The following is a 27,620-nucleotide window of genomic DNA, read 5'->3' on the forward strand; positions in this document are numbered from 1 at the left end:
TCTTGCCTATGCTGCTTCTTTCTTTTTTTCACATCTGTTTTTCTTCTTTTTTTTGTTCCCTTTTTAGAGCGATCTTCATACCCATGAGCGGAGACGGAGTGAGTCGGTGCGAGAGGCCGATGCCAGGGTTGGCCAGGTGTACCAAGAGCGGAACGACCACTGGTCGGAGGTGATGCGGAGGGAGACTGAGGGTCGCCTTGCTGTCGAGGAGAGAGCACGAGTCGCCGAGGAGAGACTCCGAGTTGCCGAGGAGGCCTTATCTGCAGAGCGGGCGTCACGCTTGAGGGATTTTGAGGACTACTGGGATATCCCTCCTTATTAGGCTTTATGGCTTTGTAGTAGTTTTTTATTAGGATTACCCCGATGTATATCTAATGTATAGGGAGCGGGGTGGATAGCATGTAGGCTTTTTATTGTGAAAAGTAAGGTAGGAAATGTATAACTCATGATTCATATTACCATGCATTCAGTAGATTATGATGATTCCAATCATTCTCGTCAAATATATTCATGCCTTTATTTATTTACAAACAACAGAAATACTTAGCCTCTTATACATTATTTTTGTAATTGCTCAAGTTATAACTACTGTTACCAGGACCCGCCTTTCGGTTTTCGGATCCCAGCGATTTTTATCCTCTCCTTTTACTATCCCGGAATTTTCAAATGAGTGCCCTTTCGGGTTTTCACCCACTGGGATGTCCCTTATTGTTGCATAGGCCGCCCTTTACGGGTTTTCAACCTATCGGGAATTTTTCTTTCTTTTTTTTTTACGAAAAGTATTTCTTAAGCCTATCCAGGTTGGTAGGTTCGGAGAATTCCATGCCGTCCATAGTAGTTAACTTCACCGCTCCTTTGCTTAGTATCTTCTTCACGAAGAATGGCCCTTCCCAGTTAGGCTTAAACTTGCCCCTAGGGTCGGTGTGCGTCACACGGATCTGTTTCAGCACCATGTCCCCCTCTTTGATAGGGCTGGCCTTGACCTTTTTGTTGAAGGCTCGGGCCATCCTTCTCTGATATAGCTGCACATGGTAAAGGGCTTCCATCCTTTTCTCGTCAACCAAAGCCAACTGCTCATATCGCTTCTTCACCCATTCCGTCTCGGGAATCTCTGCTTCCACTGCAATTCTCAACGATCGCTTTTCGATCTCAATCGGGAGGACTGCTTCTGTTCCGTATACCAAGGAGAATGGCATTGCCCCAGTTGAGGTTCTAACTGTCGTGCGATAAGCCCATAACGCGAGTGGGAGCTGCTCATGCCAATTCCGATGTGATTCCACCGTTTTTATGAGAATTCTCTTAAGGTTCTTATTAGCTGCTTCTACTGCCCCATTAGCTTGTGGACGGTACGGAGAAGACTTGTGATGTTCAATGCCATATTCTCGGAAGAGACTTCTTACTTCCCCCTGAAACTGGACCCCATTATCCATAATCATGTGATGAGGCACTCCGAACCTGGTGATCAAGTGTTTCTCAATGAACTTTCTCATCTGCTTGGATCCCAATTTGCTAAACGACTCTGCCTCTACCCATTTGGTGAAGTAATCGATGGCGACTGCAATAAACTTGTGCCCATTTGAAGCATTAAGCCTTACCTCTCCAATGATGTCAATGCCCCAAGCAGCGAATGGCCAAATAGGTGCTAACACATGTAATTCCATGGCTGGAAGATGACTACAATCGCCGTGGATTTGACAATCGTGACATTTCTTCGCATATTCGTTACAATCTCTTTCCATGGTGAGCTAGTAGAAGCCTTGCCTTATGATTTTCTTTGCTAACACCGCTCCTCCCATATGGGCCCCACAAATTCCCGAGTGTACCGATTCCATTGCCTCGCGGGCTTCTCCCGCATCCAAGCATCTCAGTTGTAACCTATCGATGTGCCTTTTGTAAAGCAAGTCGTTGTGGATGACGAACTGCTGAGCTAACCTTCTAATCACAGCTTGATCCCTAAGTTCTGACTCTGCCGGGTATGTTCCACTTTTCATAAAGTTCATGATATCGAAATACCACGGCTTTTCATCTGCCCCTAATATCATTACGTCTTCATATCATGGTTTGTGAGATCTCTTCAATACCAACGGCTTCGAGGCAAGGTTTCGAGGGTTGTCCCAAACTGACACTAAAGTGGCCAAAGCGTCCGCAGCCTGGTTCTGTGCTCGAGGGATATGATAAAAACGACATTCCTTGAATCTTTGTGCCAACCCTTCTAGCTGGTCTAGGTATGGACGTAGCCTTTCTTCCATCACTTCCCAGTTTCCTTGTTCTTGTTCGATGATCAGCTTTGAGTCGCCCCAAATTTCCACATATGATGCCCCTAGTGCTGCTAGTGATTCCAACCCATAGATGCATGCTTCGTATTCGGCCATATTGTTAGTGAGAGGGAAGGATAACTTCTTTGCCATCGGGATCCTTTCTCCCTCTGGTGAGATAAGTAATACCCATACTCCGGCTCCATCAAAGAACATTTTCCATGGTATAACTTCTATTGCGTTCAAGTGCTCATCGGGGAAATCATAGTTTATCTCTTCTTCTTCTGCGCTCAGGGGTTGGTTGGCCAGAAATTCTGCTACGACCCTCCCCTTGATAACCTTCTTCGTTATGTATTCAATATCAGACTCGGACAAAAGCAACAACCATCGGGCTAGCTTCCCTGTTAGAGACGGAGTTCGGTACAGATACTTCACGGGGTCCATCCGGGAAATAATGATCACTTTGTAAGATTGAAAATAGTGCCGTAGTTTCTTTGTTAGCCATACTACTGCTACGCACGTCTTTTCGATCATGTTATACTTGAGCTCGTACTCCAGGAACTTCTTACTCAGATAATATACCGCGTGCTCCATGCCCGTGTCCCCTTCCTGGGCCAGCATTGCCCCAATGGATCGCTCCTCGATTGCCACATAAAGGAGCAGCGGTTTTCCCAATTTAGGCGGTCTCAGAATTGGCGGATTAGACAAGTAATCCCGGACCTTCTCTAAGGCCTGCTGACACTTATCATTCCAAATCGTGGGTTGATCTTTCCGTAGCAACTTAAAGATCGGCTCGCAGATTTCAGTGAGTCTTGCTATGAACCGGCTGATATACTGAACCTGCCCCAGAAACCCTCTCACTTCTTTCTCATTCTTTGGTGCCGTCATTTCTCGTATGGCCTTCACTTTGTCGGGATCTACCTCAATTCCCTTGTTTCCGATTATATAGCCTAAGATTTTCCCCGATGAAACGCCGAAGAAGCACTTCTTCGGGTTTAACCTTAGTTTGAATTCTGCAATTCGGGCCAAAAACTTCTCGAGTGCAGCAAAATGCCCCTCTCTCGTCTCTGATTTGACCATCATGTCATCCACATAAACTTCTACCTCCTTGTGTATCATATCATGGAACAGTGCTGTAGCCATTCGCTGGTAAGTTGCCCCGGCATTCTTCAAACCAAACGGCATTACCCTGTAGCAGTATGTTCCCCACTCAGTTGTGAACGAGGTTTTTGCTTTGTGTTTCTCGGCCATCTGAACTTGCATGTAGCCCATGAAACCATCCACATTCGTGTGTAAGACGCTCGATGCTGCACTATCGATCAATACGTCAATATGAGGCAATGCGAACTCATCTTTCGGGCATGCTTTGTTAAGATCTCTATAATCGACGCACATTCTCACTTTTCCGTCCTTCTTCGCGATGGGCACTACATTTGCGACCCAAGGGGGATAGTCGATTACTTCGATGAACCCTGCTTCTAACTGCTTCTTCACTTCTTCTCTGATCTTATCTGCCCATTCCGGTCTCATGCGTCAGAGTTTCTGTTTCACGGGCTTAGCATCGGGGTATGTCAGAATACGGTGAGTTACGATTGATTGATCGATTCCTGGCATGTCTTCGTACGTCCAAGCAAACACTTATTCGTATTTTTTAATTATTCTCTCAAATTCTTTCCTCTCTTCAATAGTTAATTCTTGAGCAATTTGTATAAGTTTAGGATTTTCACCCGTGCCAAGATTGAAAGTTGACATTTCTATTGTATTGATTTCAAATGTAGGCATGTTATATGAATGAGAATGCATGGAATGATCATGATCAACATCAAGCAAGTAAGCAAAATCAGAATTCATTTCATCGATAGTGTTGGCGAGTACATCATCTGATTCAAATAAAGCCGTAATACAATTTTCATCATCGAGGTCCTCGGGTTTCTTATGAGCTTTGGAGGTACTAGGCTCATTCACCGCTCCTGCAGTTGCTTCAATAGTGATGACTTGCTCCTCGGCATTCAAGTCTAACATCATAATCTCCTCGACAAAGCAGCTCGCTTTTCCTTTGCCCCAGTCAGTAACATCATTGAAGATCTCAAAACCTGGCAGAATCTTTCCTTTGGTGCTAGTCCATGACTCGGGAGTCCCCGAATAAACCTTTCCGTGCCCCTCGTTCACAAAATACTTCCTTAGGCCCAGCTTTCCTTCACCACTTGCGTTGGACGGACCTCCATGTTCATATCCTAAACCCCTTCGGGTTTTCTGACTCTTGAAATCCGGAAATTCTGGCAACCCTTGATGGTGTGCTCCCAAGCCCATACCGGGGATGAAACCCCCTTTCATCATTTTCACCACATCGGAGGTCATGCTAGACTCGTAAATTCCAGAAACTTAGAATCCGGAGAAAAGCTGAGGCTCAATTCCCAATGCCGCCACCGAGCTCAATTTTTCTGCTCTGATCGTCACTATCTCCTCCCCAAAGGGGAACTTGATCATCTGATGGAGCGTGGAGGGCACACCTCCCAACTTGTGGAACCATGGGCGTCCCAACAATACAGCAAAGGTTACCGGGATATCCAGCACCGTGAACTCAGTTTCTTCTTCATGCGGCCCCACTTTCAACTTGGCCTTAAAGACTCCTTCAATATGCCTACGGCTATCATTATAAGCCCTAATCACAGTTTTCGAGGCTGTCAAGTCTCCTCTTTCCACTCCCAACTTAGACAAGAGTTTCAACGGGCAGACATTAATAGCCGATCCATCATCGACCATCACACAGCTAGTCTTCTTCCCGTTGATTTCCGCTCGGATGTACAAAGGCTTATTGTGAGCCTTCCCTTCTTCTGGGAGATCCTCGTCGGTAAACGTGATTTCAGTTTTCTTTCAAGCCATGATTGCTCCTACTAGTGCTGCCGGTTCGGTATCGGTAGAAATAACCAAATTCTGCAGCTCTTTCATCAGGTTTTCACGGTGGTACTTGGAATGGCATAAAACTTCCCACACTGTGGACTTAGCTTGTGTCTTCTTCAACTGCTCAAGAACTTGGTCATCGGGCTTAGGAGCCGACCCTTCCCCTATCTCAGTCTCAACCATAGGTGCCTTTCCCTCGGCCACTCGTCCTGACCTTGTCATGATGGCGATTTCTGGCTCATCATCCGATTCATCCCAAATATTGATAGGAATCCTCCGATTAGCATCTTCCTCGTCCGAGGAACTTTCCCAAATATCCACAATCATTAAATCTATAACGTGAGGAACGTTCGGATTCAAATAAAAAGGATCCGCTGATCCATACAAAGCCCAACCTATCAGATCATTGTAATCTCGGAGGGACACTCTGCTCATCCTTCTAGCTGCCAACGGAATAGCTCCTCTCTGTATGCACATAAGCTGCACCTTATCACTCATTATTTCGTGATACTGTTCATACCGATGCCTCCACCTCCTAGCATAATCCACGAATGGTTCCTCGGGGAATTGCCTGATCCTATCCAGATCTTCCAGGGATCCCGTCCATGGAACATACATCTCATATCTCACCACAAAAGCACTCCTAAGCGGTATCCAATGACCCATTTCCTCCTCTAATAGGCCTTGGTGCCACAACAAGGCTTCTCCCATTAAAGTTTCCGGGAAATGTTCATGTAATTCACATTGCGGGAATCCGGCGTCGTACATATGGTTGCGGAATAACCTCGCATGCTCAACAGGATACTGGTATCCACCATACCTAGGCATTGCCAACACTGCCTCGGGCGTTTCATAAGAGGGGGAGTCCGGGGTTTGATCCGCCAACATCCATACTGTATACTCTTTGATAAACCTCTTCGTCATTGCCGCCCAATCGGTCTTAACATACATCGGAAGTGACATATACCACATCAACGGCTCACCCATCAATGAATTACAGAACAAGCCGGTGATCTCTTCTTCCTTAAAACCCAAGGGCGCCATGGCCGGCAAGTAGAAATGAAGGTGTTCCATCGGATCTTTGTTGCCATTATACTTACTGACCCTCGGTAGCGGACGCTTGATAGGTCCGATCTGCATCGCAAAGCGCTCTGCAGTCCTGTCCTCAGCTCTTTGATACTTTTCTAGAAATAGATCTGACAATTGATCCCAATCATACTTGCAAGAGTCGGGTAATGAGTGAAACCACCCCAAAGGCTCGCCTATTAGCGAATGGTGGAACCACTGAGCAATCTCATCCACCCCGAAGGATTCAACAAACATATCGCGCATATATTCACGCAAGTGCACCTCGGGATTTCCCCCTCCACTAAACAGACCCAAATTAGGCACAATAGTTCGAGACGACCCTTCTCTGGTCTCTTCGGCACTATCTTCATCATACGGTGCTCCACCATCCAATCCCTCTCCCATCGGTTCATCCTCTTGTTCCTCGCCAAGGAAGGACACATATAGACCATTTCCTACATTGTTCTTTTCGTCGGAATCCAGCAACTCCTCTACGTTCTCCTCGAAGGATTCCATCACTACGCATTCTGTCAAACCAACTCCGATCATGCTCACCCTATGATTAGGCAATGGATTACGCCTAGTGGAAGGGTTCGCCGACGAAGGATCAGCTATCTTTTTCTCCTCGATTAAATCTTGGATTTCGTGTTTCAGCCTCTCACAATTCTCAATTGTATGTCCATAACTGCTGTGGAACTCACAATACCCTCTAGCCTGTATCTGCGGAGTAGGTGGAGCTTTATTATAAGGGGTAAGGGCTTTCAACAATCCCTTTTTCTGCAAACGTTCAAAAACTTTTGCATAAGTCTGATCAAACTTGGCAAACCGCCTCTTTTCGATAGCATTAAGATCAAGCACTTTTACTGCAGCAGAGTCTGTACTCGCACTTGGCCCTCCGGCACTATATCCAGACTTCGTCCATTTGGTATATGCTTTCTTCAGCTCTCCATCCCCCTCAACGGTCAAGGCACAGCTATACATCTGATTGAAGTCGGTAAAAGGCATATACCGCAACTCATTCTTAATATACGACAATGTGTTACCGACTACCATTCGGATCTGATCCTGCTCAAGAGGCTTTTGTTTCATAACCGCGGCCTTGGCCCTCCATCTCCTTACAAAATCGGAAAATGACTCCCCAGTCTGTTGCTTAGTGCTCTCTAGCTCTTTCAAAGTGACCTCAAGCATGGTATTGAAGCTATACTGAGCGATGAATGACTTCGCTAATTCCTTCCAATCCTTCTTCGTTACCATCGGCAATGCATGAAACCATGTGAGGGCAGCCCCCTCTAGGTAAGTGTTAAACAGTCCCAGGACTTGATCCTCAGTCAGGATCGTGTGCTTCATTACAGTGACATACTGATTCATGTGGGCAGTGGGATCCCCAGTTCCATCGAACTTTTTTATGTCAGGGAGCCGGAATTTCAAAGGCAAAGCCGTTGCCGATAAACAATTCTTCAAGTTATAAAAGTCCTGACTCCCGGAACTTCCCCCACGTAGATCCTGCACCTCCTGCGTGATGTGTTGTTTCCACTCCTCTTCCTTAGCTTTCTCTTTCTCAAGCTGTTTTCGAATATAATCCTGATAATCATCCTCGTTCCCAAAGCGAGGGCCATCGTTCACCTCATTCTCAGCGTGTTTACTGCCACTTTTGTCATCTCTCATGGCCAGCTTAGCTAACTGGGCCGCTATCACCGCTAATTGCTCATTAATGTTGTTCACAGAGTTTTCCAATCCGGCCACTTTTTTGTCGGTCGCAGACATACTGGCTGAAAACTGAGTATACTTGGACGAAGATGATTCCGAAGCCACAACTGCCGATTCAGAACTGTCAATCTGTAACTGGTCAAACTGCCTAACTAGCCGACTGCTCTCTCGGTACCACAATCGCTTAATGATGACATCTGCGTGAACGGTATCCATTAGTATGTATGCATGATTTTATATGCATGATTCCTGGTGTGTGCGTTTATTATTTACGGATATATAAGATAAGAAGAACAAACGTTAGTCTAATTACACGTATCACAACATCTCTCTTCCACCCTTATTCCTCCACACACTCGATGGTCCAAGTCTCTTTCCTATGATTTTGGTTTGGGGCTCACATTGCAGTCCAGGGGACGCGTGATGCCGTCGATTATTGCGGAAAAGTAGATCATTCATCAGACAATACAGTTCGTTTTGACGTATCAACGTTCAGTGACTAAGAAATCGACCAAGTTGGATTGTCCTTTCGGAATAACTCGTCTTTCGTCCTTTCATGAGACGCATTAGTTCGGGTTTTGACTCCCTTTGAGCGCATCTCAGTTTTTAGACGTGGTACGAGTTATTCTTCTAGTCCAATCGTTCGTTATTGTCAATGACTCATTCCCTTTTATTCGCGCGGGTTCGTGTCTCGATTTTTGGATTACAACGGGATCTTTTGGATCTATCGAGAGACGTAACCACGTGTTTATTTAGTGATGGAATCACTTTTGGATTTTATTTTAGGGAACGGACTCATCGCGTAACGCGTTGGTTCTTAGCGTCGAGGATCCGTTTGCTCATTTTAGCTACGTGAAAAGACGGTGAGTCTTATTTTGAGCGCACGGTAACCTTTCGGCTAGCAACAGTTCGTTGTTCTTCCCAATCCATGGGATATATCATCTTAGTGTGGTTATAGAAAATCAATGTTTCGTTGAATCGCGTGTTTGTTCGAAGCGAGGATATCACCGTTTTCTTTCCTTTAGGTACGAATTAAGCAAACACGTACATCGGGCCATATTTCTTACAGTTTTGGTAACGGTCGAAATGATCGAGTCGTTAGTCAAAACCCGCAGTCTCGTCCATATGGCGCAATTATATGGTTTGGCTTAATTCGGCTTCGTGATTTTAAACGGGGTATACACTCGTTCGAGGCACGTATTCAACGTCATTGGTTTATTTTCTTTAATTACTCTCGGTATTGACATATCGTAGATTCGGAATGATTTTGGTCGTTTAGTTCATTTTTTGCTTTTCTTTTCTTAGTCACTTCTGCGGACACGTCCATTTCTCTTAAGAACGACACGGGGCATAACGTAAAAGCTCGTCTTTTATTCGGAAGGGACGGGCTACGTGCGCGAAACTTTTCACGTTATGACAGGGTCGTTCGAAACAGAAATGCTCTTAGTTTTCGTTTCGTTATGATCTCGTTTTATCCCAATTTATTTAAAGAATGTGAATAACGGCTACTGTTAATATAGTCTTTTGTATCGAAATGTAACTATCCTTAACACCAAACCGACGCATACTAATACGTGCTTACGTCGTAACGCATTTCCTGAACATGTGCCTTCGTCGGGACACAGAAAGGGATAAGGCGGGCCGCACATGTTCATTCATACGAGATGACTAAGTCATCTTTAGTTTAAATCGTTTCGATGTTTTAGGGTAATTAGTATGTCGACTCAAGAGTATATATTAACGCATCATTTCATTTTCTTTACATACTTTAGGATTTAGACACGTATCATGGCGATTTGAAAACACGAACTGATTCATTTATCACACCAAAAATAGTAACGGGTAATCCTATGGCAACTTCTAAGGCTACTATACGCTGACACGGCTGAGCGCGGGACCTCACAGGACCGCACAAATTCGCCCCTAACGAATGGATGGGGACCCTTTGGCGCCTTACTGTAAGGGGGAACTTACACTAGCCTCTTTCGAGCGACGAATGGACTCTCGCTAGAGGTTTCGCGGAAATTACCCAAAAGGTTTGCAATAATGCACATGAATGCATACGAAAAGGAATAATACGATTCGTCCCCGTTAAGGGCTTAATACACGCCTTCCGGAATCAAATTTCTCGCTTCCCCAGCGGAGTCGCCACTTGTTAGACGAGGTGCCACGGCCTAATCTCCTGGGCGGATCGGGGGGTGGACACCTCATGGCGACGTAAGCGGTGATTGGCGCCAAAAGCAACCAATTGTGGAATCAAGCTGCTCGGCAGGACCGGAGCTCGGAGATATGGAAGAGTCGCCACCCACGAATGGGAAAATGAACACCGATCCCTTGCGGGAGACCGGTGTGGGTTCGGAAAACTTAGGTACGAGCCGAGAAGGCTAGCTCCTTTCCGGAGAAAGGCTACTAGGCACCCCGACATCGCCCGGTTATGAACCACCGGCCTCCTACTCCGCATGTTAGGCGATAACGGACTAATCGTATACTTCTTTAAGTTTAAAATTCATTTGAAACCTTTTCTTTCTCATTTTGGAAACCGTTTTGAGCATATATTATTGAAAAGCCACTTTAGTAAAGAATCACCCATTTACATCAGTTCAATATACATATAAAAGAGAGGGGAAGAAGGAAGAATTGATTTATTTACAACGTGATTTACATTTCGTGTTGCGTGTTAATTCTATACTAACTCATTTCCCCCAAAACGAGTTCATTTACATGGTTCGCACCTTAATCGCCGTTGGAACGATTTAGGTACGTTTCAAAACCCTGTTTGATGAAGTCCGCCTGAATCGCCGTTGGAACGACTCAAGTGTTTGAAAACATTAAGGTAAAAACCTTTAATAAGAAAACGTGGTTAAGCATACAAGTCAATTTATTTTGTACAAATCATTTAAGAAAACGATTCAAAACTCTATTATTTATAATGAAAACGATTTTAATTACAAGGTTCGCTTAATCCGTCGTTGGAACGGACTAAGGTTTTAAAACGTGATGTTTTAAGAAATGATTTAAAATGTCAAGAAGACACTATTTATCTATATTAGGAACCTCTAAAAAACCTTTAGTTTAGATAATTAAATTGAAAACTCTTTTTGTGATTTATTTTCCCCTTTTCACTCAATAGACTCTTTACTTGTCATAATTACCACAATGAACATATTAAATCAAAATTCACTTCAAATAAAATCCATTTAAAATATGGACCAATAAATGTCCAAAGAGAATAAGGGAAAAACATATACATATATATACACATGTATTTGAAAATAATGATATACATATAACTTTAGAAAACCAAGTAAAGGATGCTACTCAATAGCTAAATATATACATAATAATGAAAATAAAAGATACTAAATATACTAAAAAAAAACATGTAAAATGATAAACAAAATTCATTGTTAATAAGAAAATAAACTTTATATCCCAAAATGACTATAGAAAATGACTTTCCCAAATATACATTAAACATTAAAGTAATGCCTATTTATCCTCAAAATACCCAAGTAAATAACATTTTAAAATAAAACCCAATATAATTTAAATGAATGAAAAAAAGAAAATATATATACATATACTTTATCAAATCCAATTAATGAAAAATAATTTATAAACACATTAAATAATTATATGTATAAGATATTTAAAAATAACTTGAAAGTAAATGTTACGTAATAATACATATATATACAAAGGATTAAAAGCTTAAAAGTTGAGAAAGAGGGACCAAAACAGCATTTTTTACATTCTGGCAGATTTACCGACGGAAAATCCGTCGGTAAACGGCAATTAGTGACAGAAACGGTAAATTACAGCAGCACTCCAATTATTTCCAGATTTATTCAAAAGCTTTAAATTAAGGCTAATTCAATCGTTTTGGATTTCCGAACTACAAAAAATGGATCATAGTCAATAACGGAAGTTTCTAAAACGACGTTTTTATTTTAAAACGTTATTTGGAAATTTCTTTTTTAAGAAACTTATAATTACAACGTCTTTTAATACCCGAACTACCTTTTTATCGGATCACGGTTCGTATTTGGATATCAAAACGAGGTTTTTATTTTAAAACAAAACCAAATTTTATTCAACACGAGACGAAAATTAAATAAATACGCAAAATTAAATAAAACGTGGTAAATAAATAAATAGCTAAATAAATAAAATTATAACATAAAAATAAATAAAGGAAAAGAAATAAATTAAATAAAATAAAACGAGTCTAGTCCTCGGATAATACCTTAAATTCGGTATTGACGATTGAAGTCGGTTGATTCCACGAATCGTGCTTTTCCGGTGTTTTTGAGTGAGAAAATCTTTCCCAAAAATCAATTCTCTCTCTCTAAAAATGTTTAGAGTGAGAAAATCTTTCCCAAAAAGCCTCCCTCCAAATGCATGGGGATCCGTGCCTTTTATAGGCATCGGATCCCCGGAGAAAATGGGCGACGCCCGAGCAAGATCGGGCGTCGCCCAAAAGGGTTGGGCGGCCGCCCAACCTCTATTGGGCTATCGCCCAACAATAGTAGGGCGGCCGCCCAACATTTGTTGGGCGATCGCCCAACAATTGTTGGGCGAGCGCCCAACCTACATTGGGCGCTCGCCCGACGCCTGCCGAGGCACGTCTCGCGCTGTCGGACGCACACGTCCCGTGGCTGTCGAGCGCGCGCTCTGTGCCGCCGGGCTCGTGCGTCCAACGGACGTCGTGCGCGCGCCACTCGTAGTCGGACGCGTGTGTCCAGCGGACGTCGAACGTGCGCCCCGTGCTGCCGGGCGGGCGTCCGACTGTATTTGGACGCGCGTCGGCTGTCGCTAGGAGCTCGCACCGCGCCCCTGGGCACCCGCGAGCCGCCCAATCGACGACTGCGACCCAGTGCAACTTCTCCTTCCTTATTATATATTATATATTTTTTGTTTTTAAAACTTCCGGAATCAACCGTTTCAATCGTCTTGTTTACAGGTTTTCGTCACAGGTCCTCCGACTCGGTGTCTACACACGTGTCAACTTATATCTACACAAAAGTAAGGTCCAAAGGGGTCATTGTCCGATAAATCCGCTCTGACGCCCAAATCAATTTATAAAACAAGTGGAGGATGATCACAATCAGTAAAAAGCTGCAATGTAAGCTTAATATAATGAATGAACTTTTATACCTTGAGTGTAAACTTACTCTGTTTATACCAATGTTGAATTATAGAAGACAGATTATGGAGCGGGCTCGATAATATGTCTTTTGTTGATAGGAGGAAGTGTACCAGATATCAAGGTCTGATATTCCTCAAACCTATTGAACATATGATTATCGGGATCGAGCGTGATTATGGTAACGATTGGATCTTTGACTGAGTTTAGTGAGACTTCCCGAATCAAACTTTATAATACGCAGTTGTATTACTTTATTTCATCGAAGAGATGCCACATACTTTTTATTTTCGAAGAGTTAGTTCGAACCTCTTCAATACCACATATTATAATTATATTTGCTTGATATCATGCATCTATGGAATTTAATTCATTCTTTAAAATGAGAATATATTTGCTTAAGAGAGCGTTTGTTTCCTGATAAAAGACTATTAAAAAGATTATGTGGATTCTCGGCGATTGATTTAAGTGACACCTAACTTACCTATTAATGTGAGTTAGAACGCGTTTTTATATACTCTAAAGAGTCTTTTAAATTAACATATGTTAGTGATAACAAACCAAATTATTCTTGAATAAAGAATAAAGGAAAATTAATAGAAATAATGGCAAACCATTATTCCTTCTAAAAGAGATATTTATACATGATTAATGTGGCATTAATGATAATTAATGCAGGGGAGAATATGCAAATAATGAGGAAAAAGAAGGAGTTTCTAGCACTATGCCACGCCACGTGGACCATTGCGAGATACGCCTAATGAGAGCAAGTAGCAGAGACCCGCCATATCTCTCAAGGAGAGCGTACATATGTCTTGACGGATCAAAGAATATTATCCCAAGGACCAAAAGGGATATTCACCTTGAGAACGCCGCAAGAAGAACCAGATGGCGGATCTCCACGGTTCAGCTCAGTGAGATCCGCTGGCGAACCTATGAGGCGAATCTCCTCTTTCACCTGATTCATCACAGTAACGGCTAACTGCCAACTCGGCCATAAAGATCATTAAATGAATCATTAATAGTCTTAAACGACCAGGTTAAGAGTAACTTGTAACCGCCATTAAATGAGCATTAATGGAGACTTTCTAGTTACCTAGAGGTTACGAATTCTCCAACTATATATAGCCTACCTCCCTAGGCTATCAAGGTACACACATTCACTTATTCTTTGTCAATTCAGTTTGCTCTCTTGGTCTTCCTTACTGACTTTGGGATCGGAGTGTCCCCGGCCGATCCCAACGGCGCCTCACAGGGACGTGCTCTGATCAAGGATTTTTCCCCGTGTTATCAATTGGTGTGGTGATCGTGTATCTCTAACAAACAGAAGATCACAAAATCTTGATTGTATAGAGTTTCACAAAGAACAAAACAATGGAGTCAACAGAATAGAAATCACAATCTCCAACTTTGGCTCAATCAGTACAACAAATCTATCCAAAGATACGGTTCTCCATATATTGGTGGGAAAGAGTTTTCTACATTAAATCTGGAATTTTATGATGAAAAAGATGTCAGTTTCGAATGAGAAGCATCGTAAAACATCTTCGCCACGAAGACAGGGCTCTTCTCGCAGAGGTAGGTCATCTCCCTCTCCAATACGCTGACGTAGTAAGAGGCCTATTGATACACCCCGGAGTACCGACCCACCACCATCATCCTCCCGACCAGGAGACATTGGTCATGTCCCCGTAGGAAACCAAAGAGGTCAGGACCGATTACATATAGGCGGTTCAGGCGGCGGTGGATCAGCTGCAGAAGCATTGGCCAAAAATACAACATGTAAAAGCTTACAGGAGGATCTGATCCGGAGAAAACCCCGCAATATGGCGAATCTAATTGAACGATGCAAAGCATTCAGGGAGGTAGATGACATACACCGCGAATCCTTATCTCCATCACATAAAACCAAAGGCGAATCTCACAATCGAGATCGTGAGAAAGACAAATATCGGGGTTCTTCCTCCATAAACAGGACTTTAGTACAAGTAATATAAATATTCCAGTGGTCAAATTTGAGGGGGTACCCAATCTAAGATTATTACCACCCTTTGGTTGGCCACCACACTGAAGCTTGCTGGGAGCTGGCAAACTAGATAGCTTTGTCCAGAATAACAAATAACAAGATGACAAGCAGAAGACAGATCCCAAAAATAAATTCAAAAGTGTCATTAATGTCATGGCGGATGGACCAGGGTATCAGCCACCCGTGGAAAAAGCAAAAAATATCCGCTCTAGATAAAACATCCCTCCATTGCTCCTTTTGCAGAAACAGGTCCAGTAATCTCTCCACATACAGATGCGTTGACAATTGAAGGATGGAAGATGAAATGAGGCGGGTAATGGTAGACACGGGCAGTTCTTGCAATATCATCACCATAGGTACATTCTCACCAACAAAGGAGGAGTAATGATTAGCGGGAACCAAAAGACGGTTCAAGAGACCTACTCAGCGTCACTATCAATTCGCCCACAATCCAAAGAGGACGAAGGTGAGAAATATAAACTTGTCACTACAGCTTTGGGCGACACAGAAACGCTCCTTATTGCTGATGGAAAGCGGGTACGAATCGCCAAAGGATTAAACATCATTGAGTCTGAAAGCCTATTTGCATAGGAGAATGAGATCCGTACAGGAATAAGCCCAGATATGATCACTCATAAGTTAAACATCATTAAGGATGTGGTTCTAGTTGATCAGAAAAGACGGAACCATGGGCCTAAAATCAGTATTTTTACATATTCTTATATGTGCATTAAACTGTTATAGTATCCTATATTTTATAATTTATTCTTTCTCGCCATACTTCTTATATTCACTTGCCTAGCTTTTAGTGCTGATATACGTCGAGTGGCTGGCGAATCATAAGTTCCACAGGTGGATCAATTACCTCAAAGATAGGACAATTGATCCCATCACGGGCGGATCCCCTTTCCATAAAGGTAAGAAGCACAGACCCTCATGAGCTTTCAAATAAGCTCAACTCTCTCCTCAAAGACAGGAAAAGGATTGACCACCATCAAAAGCGGGTTAAAATGGTCTCAAACATGAGATCATTACACCCTCAACTTTCTCCTCAAAGATAGGAGAACACTCTCATAGGCGGATCCATCTTTAGATGATCACCATTCGGTCGGACACCATTCGGTCGGACACCATAAACGAGTTAAAACATTCCTTGGACGCAAGGACTTTACACTCTCTCACTCCCTTCCCAAAGAAGGGTTCACAAGTCCTACGGGCGGATTGCTTCACCTCAAAGATAGGTAGCAAGTTAATCCCCTGGGCAGCTTTACTTCCTCTAGAAGGAATAGAACAGCTTCTAAACCTTCACAAAGGTTCACACATTGGGGTACGGCTGGCCACCTACCCTAAACAATCGGAGAAATCGTAAACCAGATTCTAGAAAATTACTTGCTAAAAGATATAATGCATTAGTAAAAATAGTTCTGGAAAGCAAAGGGATTCATCTCCAAATAATGAAGCCTCGTCTTCATCTCCAAGTAATGAAGCCTCGTCTTCATCTCCAAATAATGAAGCCTCGTCTTCATCTCCAAGTAATGAAGCCTCGTCTTCATCTCCAAGTAGGCTTCATCTCCAAGTAATGAAGCCTCGTCTTCATCCAATTCAAGTAATGAAGCCTCGTCTTCATCCAATTCAATTAATGAAGCCTCGTCTTCATCCAATTCATAAAGCCTCGTCTTTATCCAATTAATGAAGTCTCGTTTTCATCAAATTAATGAATCCGCATCTTCATCATAGAAATAACAAAGTTTCGCCTCCACAAAATGCACAAAGGTCCCTAAATGGATGATCATTCTTACTGATCCCTAAGGGTGGGTCATTCTCCTCAATATGGCAGAACTGAAGAAAAGAAGTCCCTAAGGCGAATCATAATCCTATGCGGTAGGAACAAATGGCCCCATCTAGGGCGGGTCCACTTTCCTCCAAGATAGAAAAATAAAACACGGCGGATCAAGCCCTGATCACCGCCAGGATTAAAACATTTCTCAGACGTGAGATCTTTACATCCTTCAAAACTTCTCTCAAAAAGAGGAGTTTTCTACACCTATGGCAGATTGATCCACCTCAAAGAGAGGAAGCAGATCAAACGCTTACGGTAGCTTGATTCCCTCAAAAGGAATACCAAGCACACAAACCTTCACCAAGGTTCAAGCCTTCACAAAGGTTTTCATACAAGGGTATGGCTGGCCACCTACTTTAAGTTGCCTTGGACAGATCACTCAAAGATAGGTAGCAAGTTGATCATCAAGACTAATCCATATGAGATCCACGAACGGATCTCTAAGGCGAATCTCCTTATAAACGGTCAGAGTTCACAGACAACGTAAAAATCTCCATATATTGGATCCTAGGGAAAGAAATCCATGAAGCTTATCATAAGCTTCTAGGGATATGGTTGACCACCTACCTCGAGACATAACAAGTTTGAAACCTTCGGAAAATTCATAACAAGATTGAAACCTTCGGAAAATTCATGACAAGTTTGAACACTTAAAAGATCAATAGCATGGAATACGATTAGACAGCCCTAAAGAGCTTTTTATACCTTTAGGGGGGCTTCTGATAACAAACCAAATTATTCTTGAATAAAGAATAAAGGAAAATTAATAGAAATAATGGCAAACCATTATTCCTTCTAAAAGAGATATTTATACATGATTAATGTGGCATTAATGATAATTAATGCAGGGGAGAATATGCAAATAATGAGGAAAAAGAAGGAGTTTCTAGCACTATGCCACGCCACGTGGACCATGGCGAGATACGCCTAATGAGAGCAAGTAGCAGAGACCCGCCATATCTCTCAAGGAGAGCGTACATATGCCTTGACGGATCAAAGAATATTATCCCAAGGACCAAAAGGGATATTCACCTTGAGAACGCCGCAAGAAGAACCAGATGGCGGATCTCCACGGTTCAGCTCAGTGAGATCCGCTGGCGAACCTATGAGGCGAATCTCCTCTTTCACCTGATTCATCACAGTAACGGCTAACCGCCAACTCGGCCATAAAGATCATTAAATGAATCATTAATAGTCTTAAACCACCAGGTTAAGAGTAACTTGTAACCGCCATTAAATGAGCATTAATGGAGACTTTCTAGTTACCTAGAGGTTACGAATTCCCCAACTATATATAGCCTACCTCCCTAGGCTATCAAGGTACACACATTCACTTATTCTTTGTCAATTCAGTTTGCTCTCTTGATCTTCCTTACTGACTTTGGCATCGGAGTGTCCCCGGCCGATCCCAACGGCGCCTCACAGGGACGTGCTCTGATCAAGGATTTTTCCCCGTGTTATCAGTTAGCTTTTGTCTTACCACCTACCATCATTTTTCTATTTTCAATAGAGCATACAATGTGGAAGCATGTCATGAGCTTTTAATTAGACATGGCAATTTCGTGTTCAAGTCGTGCTCGTATCGTGTTATTTTCAGGTTCGTATTGAAAAAAGTAAACCCAAATCCAACCTAAAAACGTTTGTGTAACAATCGTGTTAACCTGTTCGGGTTATGTCGATTTCGTGTCGTATTTTCGAGTTACATGTAATTTTGTTATGCATATATATATTAATGATAACTTTTAAAAATATAAAAAATGTGGTGCTATTTTTAAATATTTATGTCATTTTTAGATTAGTATATTAACACTAACCATCAAAAAATCCGTTAATTTCATGTTACGAGGTCATGTAATATGTTTATAATTTAGCAGGCTCGAATCATATTTCCAAGTAATAATTATAATTTTTTTTAAACCAATAATTATAATTTTATTAAATGACATAAAAATACAAAAAATAACAATAATTTTAAATATTCATATCATTTTGTATTATTTTCGGACTAACACATCAACTCTAACCCGACCCAAAAATTTGTGTGTCAATTTCGTATCAACAAAAAAAAAAATAACACATTACTACTAAGCTAAATCTAAAGACTAAAATTGTATATATATTTCGTGCCATATAATCATATCGTATGTACTTTTAATGCTCCTTAATTGTCTGCTAGCTAATGTTTCTTGGTTGGTATGGAATTGATACTCTTAATCAATTTACATCGATTCAAATCTAAATTTGATTAAATTTCAATAAATTTATTCAAAATGAATTTTAAGTATAAAACTCAACCATTAAATTATTAACATTTGATAAATTAGCTTAAAATTTTACAAATTTGGATATTAAAATTAATAAATCTTACATTTGGGCCATTACTTAAAAAATAACTTGGTGAAGGATTGTAGATAAATTTGATACCATTTTGATTTATTCCAGGGTTAAGGTGCAAAAATACCCCTAACGTTTTAGGATAAAAGCAATTTTACCTCTAACGTCTAAAATGATACAATTTTATCCCTAACGTTGAAAGTCAAGAACAATTTTACTCCTAACGTTAATAAATTGGATAAATTTGAGAAATAATTCATCAAACTGTCTTCTCGATCATGGATCTTGTTATCTACACTTCATACGTGTGTCATTTTATCAGTAACAAATCACAAATATTCGTTGGGATGTGAAAAAAATAAAAAATATATTGTCTTTTTATATGGACTAGACAAAAAAAAATCAAAAAAATCACCAAATTTATAAATAATAATCTCAAATTCTATTATTAAATTATAAAAAACATTAAACATTTTTTTAAACGAATTATTATGCAATTGGTGTAGAATAATGAACAAAAATATCTGTGTTTTATAATAGTGTCTAAAATTGACCCAATTCATCAACGTTAAGGATAAAATTGCTCTTGGCTTCCAACGTTTAAAGGTAAAATTGCATCATTTTAGCCGTTAAGGGTAAAATTGCTCCTGACCCATAACTTTATTCTATAAAATAAAGCGAGGTTTAGTAAGGGCAGTGTTTGGCTGTAATGTCAAGCGTATTCCTGGATAACACAACTTCACCCATCTTTTTTAGTCTTCTATCAGCTATCACCAAACAACTCACCGCCGGCGACATTTACCGGAAAACAGCATTTGCAGATCCAAAATCCAGTGGGATGAACGAATCATTTTCACATCAAAACATGAGGCTCAGATCCGACTATGTTAAGATCAGGCAAAAAAACAGTAAAAAGAAAACAAAAGGCAAAACGAAAGGTATAATAGATAAACTGAGGCTCAGATCCGACTATGTTAAGATCAGGCAACGGAAAATACATACCACCATGGCCGCAGCAACCGGTTGCCATTGAAAAGGACCAAAATGCCCTTCTCATATTCTCAGGCCATCCAAGTTAACTAGCCGGTGAAAATGGTATTACTCTCCATTTCCTGATCAGACGCTCCCGGACATGTACGGATCGGTATCATCATAGCCTCTTGAATATATACATGTATATATGAATGAATGAATAAATAAATAAATAAATAAATAAAGGCTTAATACATCATTTGCACCCTGAACTAGAGCCAGGAAACAGGATCGGAAAAATCATCGACTCATCCAGGCAACGCCGCCGGAGCGGCGCTGCGGTTGAACCTCAATAATTTTCCGGGAGCGTCAAAAACCTAGTCTGTCTCTGCTTGGCTTTTATAGTGGTATATTTACGTTTCTTTCCCGTTTTCGCCCTCTTGTCTACTACAGATAATTTTGGGTAAATTACACTCATGGCTCCCAAAACTTATTTATTTTTATCGAATGTCCACTAAATTTCATATTTAAAATAAATTTGGTTATTAAATTTCATTTAATGTCTTTCAATAACTGTTAATGACCTTAGAATTAAAAAACACTGAAAAATTATATTTTAAGTGATTTTAAATCTTCCATTTTTTTGTTTGAAGTTATTTAATTAGGAAATATAAAATGATTTTTTAGAAAAAAAGTTTCAAAATTAGTGATTTTAAAAAATAAAAAATATGCTTAATACATTATTTGTCTCCTGAACTTGTCCAAAAAGTTTGATTGGCCCCCTGAACTTTTAAAGTGTCTTGACATCCCCCTGAACTTGCATAAAATGTTCAGTTAGCCCCCTGAACTTGCGTAAAATGTAATCAATTGATCACTGAGTCGCAAAAAAAGCAAGTTAAATGCGGAAGATGTATTCCACGCATCTTAGAATGTTATTACGTAATTAAAAAATAGATTAAAAATGAAGTTATTGATTGCTCAACTATACAACTTGCCTTCTCTATTCTAAGCATCGTTACTCAAATTTCGGCTGTTTTACTTTTTTTAAGACTCGTGCAATACATCTTCCGTATTTAACTTACTTTTTTTTACAACCGAGTGATCAATTGGTTACATTTTACACAAGTTCAATGGACTAACTGAACATTTTATGCAAGTTCAGGGGACTGTCAAACACTTTGAAAGTTCAGGAGGCCAATCAAGCTTTTTGGACAAGTTCAAGGGATAAATGATGTATTAAACCTTAAAAATATAGTAATGATAGTATGCAAAAATAATATCATACAAATGACATCATGGTCATCCTCTTATAAGATAAAGGGTCATATTACATTTAAAATGAGGCCCATAAATAGAGGTCGCAGTCTAGACCTAACGATGAGCGGCCCATCAACATCTAATCAAGGTCCCGCAGGATTTTAGCCTCAATCACAAAAAAAAACTTTCTAAATCTTATTTCTCCCTAAAAAGATGATATCTTAAACTCATAAGGATCCCTAAAAAGATGATATCTTTAACTTAATCAAACACTATAAATAGACAAGTGTTAGCACAAAATCCGGTAAGTTGATTACTATCTCTAAACTAGTTCTTACTCTTTAATCTGATATAATCATAAACTGATTCTGGCCGTGTTTGATCTCTATCATGTTTTGCAAATTTAATGTGATGTCAGATTGAACCGGAGGTTAGGACATGCAAGTTACTATATGATTTTATGGTAAATAACATCGTTCTAATTAATTTTAATTTTTAAATATTTTAATTTTGAGATTGTTAACAATTATTTTGAGAAATTAGTTAAAATTTAATAACTATAATATCAGAAAATATAAAATTGATTGACTTTCATATCATATTTTAAAGTAATGATAATAATTTAAAAATGAGTAAAGTTTAGGGACTATAGATATAATATATCCATAATTTTAGGATCTAGTCCAGTCAATCGTTTAAGGGTGTTTTAGTCATAGTAAATTAGCAAATAGCAATTCGAAGTTAGGTAAAGTCCAAAAACTTTTTCCTTGAAAACAATAATAAAAAAATTTGTATTTCTTTTTTTTTTTTTTTTGGAGAAAAAATTTTGTATTTCGATTTTTTTAATCTTGAAAAGGAAAAACTAAATTCAAAATTCGTAAAATTTATGCAAAATTAATAAATCAAGGGTTAAGTGTAAAAATATCCTTAACGTTTTGAATCAGGAGCAATTTTACTCCTAACGTCTAAAATGGTGCAATTTTACCCCTAATGTTAGAAGCGAAGAGCAATTTTACCCCTAATTTTGATAAATTGAGTCAATTTGAAAAATAATTCATCAAACTGTTTTCTCGATCATGAATCTTGTCATCTACACTTCACATGTGCGTCATTTTATCAATAACAAATCACAAACATGTGTTGGGATGTGAAAAAAAATATTATCTTTTGTGTAAATTGGACAAAAAAAATCAAAAATTTTACCGAATTTATAAATATTAATCTCTAATATTATTAAATTATAAAAAATATGAAATCATTTTTTTTATAACAAAATTGATATGCAATTTGTGTAGTAGAATAAGGAACAATAATATTTGTGTTTTATAATAGGGGGTAAAATTGACCCAAATTATCAACATTAGGAATAAAATGGCTCTTAGCTATCAACGTTAGGGATAAAATTGTACCATTTTAGATGTTAGATGTAAAATTGTCCCTACCCCAAAATATTAGGGGTATTTTTGCACCTTCATCCATAAATCAATGGATTACACTGATCTTATAATTTTAAGGGATAAGGTACCAAAATAGACCTAAGATTTTTAGAGAAGTGTCAATTTAAGCTCAACGTTCAAAATAGCACCAATATATTCTTAACGTTTACAACATAATATCAATTTAGGCTTAACATTTACAATATAGCATCAATTTAGGCCCCACGTACAAAATATCACCAATATAAGCTTAACGTTTACAAAATAATACGAATTTAAGCTTAACGTTTACAAAATATATACAATTTAAACTAAACGTTATAATTAAATTAATCATATTATATTCTTTCTCTGTTAACTTTATATGTTATCTTTTTATTTAGTTATATTTTCTTTTTTATTATAATACAATTAATTAGTATTCTTGCCTATTAAAAGTAACATATGCAAACTAAAAGTAATTGAATATCCACAATATTTTGAAATCTTGTTGATATTCAATTACTTTTAGTTTGCATATATTACGTGAGTAATGAAATTTAGTAGTCATGGAATCGTTGATGAAAAACAAATATAAAGTTTTAATGGACAAAAATACTAATTAATTGTATTATAATAAATAAGAAAATAGAACTAAATAAAAAGATAACATATAAAATTAATAGGGAAATAATATAATATGATTAACTTAATTATGACGTTTAGCTTAAATTGTATATTGTATGTTAAGCCTATATTGTTGCTATTTTGTACGTGAGGCCTAAATTGATGTTATATTGTATATTAAGCCTAAATTGATATTATGTTGTAAACGTTAAGCCTATATTGGTGTTATTTTCACTACACCATATATGGTCTGTTGCAACACGGAACAAGTGTTGGCTAAAATCATTATTGTGTTGCTAAAGATGTATAGGCAACATGTTTTGTCAAAAAAATGTGTTGTTTTTTCGCTTGTTGCCAAAGATGTATTTAGCAACAGTTTTTCACATTTTTAGCAACACCGATACAAGTATTGCTATTCGTATAAGTGGCAACACTTGCCTATCCTATGGCAACTGAAATGGAAGTGTTGCCTAAACAATGGATCAGGTAACACTATTATCCAATAAAATATTAAGCAACACTTTTAAACTTTCTTGCAACAGGTTTTTATGCAACATTATTTTTTAGATGTAACTCTTTTTATATAGAATTGCAACACTTTTTAATTTAACATTCTTTTATTTTAAGCAACTCTTTCGTATACAATTTGCAACATTTTTTAATTTAACACTTTTTAAACAACTCTTTCATATTATGTTATAGCAAACACTTTTTCTTTGAAAATTTAACAGTTTTTTTAATGTAAACCTTAATATATGCAACATAAACTTTAACACTTGCAACACAAAAAAATCAAAAGAATTTTTTAATTCTTGATAAAGCAATCCCAACAATCAAAGAACTAACAGCAGTTGCTGTACTATGTAAAGAGGCTGGAAATTCTTGGTATACAAAGCAACTTGTCCTGGAAAATAAAATGCTTCCCCAATACCAAGCAATATCAACTGCGGAAGCCATACTGCTAACATTTCCTGCTTATCATTGTTCATTCCAAGCCTTCTTCTCTCCACCACAAACTCAGAGGTTAATTCACCACAACTCTTGCAACTTTTGTGTTGTTCAACAAATAAAATGAAACGTTCTTTCTCTTTCATAAATTCTTCTCTGTGGTCCTTCAGTTTCTTGCTAAGGTCACCGAGCTTGTCAATGTCTTCCCGCATTTCAAGCTGTAGCTCTCCAGGTCTTCCCACTCTTTCTCAAAATTCTGCTTTTGCTGCTTTAAGTCTTCAACCTCCTTCGAAAGCTGCTGCTCCTGAAGCCTGCACTTCTCTATCTCCTCTTTCAGTCTGGATTGCAAGCGAACATACTCAGCCCTCTTTTCTTCATTTACTTTGAGCCGATTCTTCTCTTCACGAATTTTTAATAGCTGTTCTTCAGTGGCAGCTCTTATCTTCTCAAGTTCAGCCTTGAGATTCAAAAACTCCTCTTTATCAGCAGTCAGTTGACGTTTCTCCTCCACATGCTTGATTTCAGCTTCCTTCTTCTCCAGTTCAATAACTTTGCCTTTCAGTTCCTCATCTAGAGATTTTTGCTCAGCTTCCAGCTCAAATTCTTGTATATTTCCATCCAAAACGGCATTGTGTTCATCAATTAGCTTCTGAATACACAATTGAACAGTAAATACAGATAACTTAAAAAGTTAACAAACAAATTCCAATCCTCGCCAAGTTAATTGATGACATAATAATACACAATGAATTGCCAGTAAAATTTACTATCACAGAAGTATAGCAAGGACACACCTTTTCTCTGTCATTCAGCTTCTCTTCCAGAACACGTAATTCTTCCTCTTTTATTACTAATTTCTTTCTTGTGGCATCAAATTCCTGCAGAAACCAAAGAGAAAAGTCAAGACATATATAAAGAATGTACAATGCAGAAAGAGGAAAAAACATGCCTTCTTTTAGAACTAGGTTAGCCTGTCTGCAGCTCATTTCATCTTCTTTCTTTCTCAACATGGAGTTTGCTTCATCAATTTTCCTTTGAGCCTCTTCAAGGTCTTTCTCTTTTTGCTTAAAGATCTTATCATTCTCATTGGACCTTTCCTCTCTTTGTTTAATAATTCTTTGTGGTTTTGACAGCCTCTCTTCTCCCTCTTGTAATTTCTGTTGCCATTCTCTCAAACCTCCCTTTGTCTAGAGAATGCAGACTCATGTGCTTCTCTCCTGAGAAAATTCCAGATTAAATTATCAAAAAACTTGAACAACAATTAGACGTTTAAATCCAAAGGAAGTGAAAGTAATTCCAGGGAGTAGGTCCTATTGGTTATTCTAAGGGACGTCACAAAGCTGAAGCTTTTTTCTGATAGACACAAAGATGCATCAATCAAGTGGGGTTGATTTAACTTTGGGAGCATGAGTGAGTTTCAAAAGCACATTGAATAGATATAGAAGAACTCTTAAACAACCATATAATCAATAGGATCATGCAGGGTATGAGTTCACATAAACCAAGAAAAGAGAAAAAGAAAATTGCAATCAAACTAGGCAGACCTATAGTGGAAGGGTGATCAAGCCACCACAGCAAACTGTACCCAAAAGACACGTGGATGTACCCTGTTCAAAAAACAGACCAGAATGGCGACAAATTCAATTCTATAAGCAACAAAAACACAATTACACTTAAGATAAATTAATCAACAGTAATCATTCCCACAACAGAAACAGAATAGATTATTACTTTTCACTTAAATCATCATGATTCGGACAATATTCATTTATGAAATTTGTATATTTCATTTTCTTCTATTCTTTTTTTTTTTTGCATGTTAAATGTCATGAGGATTTAAATTTACTAACTTACCTGTGGATGTGTAAACTTAACATATCTATTACTCTTCCAAAGTATGCAACAATCTCACATTTTCATTTGGAACATTAGCTTGGGAATGGCCCAAGTGACAATTCAAAGAAAAGATCCAAAATAACCCAAACAAGATTGAAGCTTTTGCTTGCTGCTCACATTCCCCATTGACTACACCATAATGACAACCGCAAACATTTAGGCCTTGAAATGGATTCTTAAATATTGAGGATGTTAAATCTTAAAGAAATTCTATTATGAAACTAGATGTCTAGTAATGTGTGTGTATAGATAATTCAAAACTCATATGTCCAGAAGAAACATATGTGGATTCTCAATTTCTCATTAAATTTGATGCATAACATAATTTCTCATTAAATTTGATGCATAACATAGTCATTCAATTTTCAAGTACATCAAAATGAAAATAAAACCACAACTTCAGCAAGAATCTTCAAATCCATCCCTTCCCCTTATGTTCTCACTTTACAACATTATTCAAACACAAAATTTAATAGATAACTAATATATTAAGAAGCTATCTAATGTTAGACTTGGATTTCTACGAAAATTCTTAATTCTACAAACAACTTAAATACTAAATTCACAGAGTGCAAAAACTAAATAAAATTCACAACTGCTACAGAACATTTTTCTAAATAAGCAACACTTGAAATTTCAGCACCACAAAGTTAAAAATATGTATAAAAAATCCCAAAAGATATAAGACCTATAATGCTACAGAGAAATCAACAAGCACATAGAATTGAAGATTCAAGGCCAAACAAAACCAAAGAAACATTTTTCCAAAGAACTGAAATCCCTCAAAATAACAAAATCTCTAAACTAAAAATGAGAGAGAGAGAGAGAGAGAGAGACTCAGCTAGGTTGATGGGCTGCAACAAGACTCCAACAAGTCAGTGGTGAGGACGACTGCGGCCACATATTCCGGCTATGGCAACCGACATTAGAGGTCCTCACGTTAAATCTAATAATGGGTTGAGGGACCATATTAGACAGGAGTAGAGAGAAGAGCGAAAGAGAAAGGGAGGAGGGAGAAGCATCTGGATCTGGAATGTTGGTGGGTAATGAAAAAAAGGAAAAAGAATAGAGGGAAAGTCGAGCGGCAATTGGAAATTATGAATCAGAGAAAAATATTTGGAGTGACTGGGTGGGAAAGGGCATCTGGTTGAATTTTTTGGACCAAATAATTTTTTTCTCCCCGCCATATGAAAAAAAGCAACAATTATTATGTTCAAATTAATTTTAA

At 38.9% G+C, this 27,620-nt stretch overlaps 1 protein-coding gene across 1 annotated transcript; it reads right to left on the reverse strand.

Moving 5' to 3' along the window:
- Positions 1–24,381: 24,381 nt before the first annotated feature.
- LOC136227384 (protein CROWDED NUCLEI 1-like) lies at positions 24,382–27,392 on the reverse strand. The gene is made up of 3 exons (XM_066016027.1): positions 26,041–27,392; positions 25,291–25,713; positions 24,382–25,145 (listed from the first exon to the last, which is right to left on the reverse strand). Exons 2-3 carry the CDS (start codon positions 25,504–25,506, stop codon positions 24,663–24,665), a joined length of 699 nt encoding a protein of 232 aa, XP_065872099.1. The 5' UTR covers positions 25,507–25,713; positions 26,041–27,392; the 3' UTR covers positions 24,382–24,662.
- Between the last annotated feature and the right edge of the window lie 228 nt (positions 27,393–27,620).

This window comes from Euphorbia lathyris, chromosome 4 (assembly GCF_963576675.1).
Source record: "Euphorbia lathyris chromosome 4, ddEupLath1.1, whole genome shotgun sequence".
NCBI lineage: Eukaryota > Viridiplantae > Streptophyta > Magnoliopsida > Malpighiales > Euphorbiaceae > Euphorbia > Euphorbia lathyris.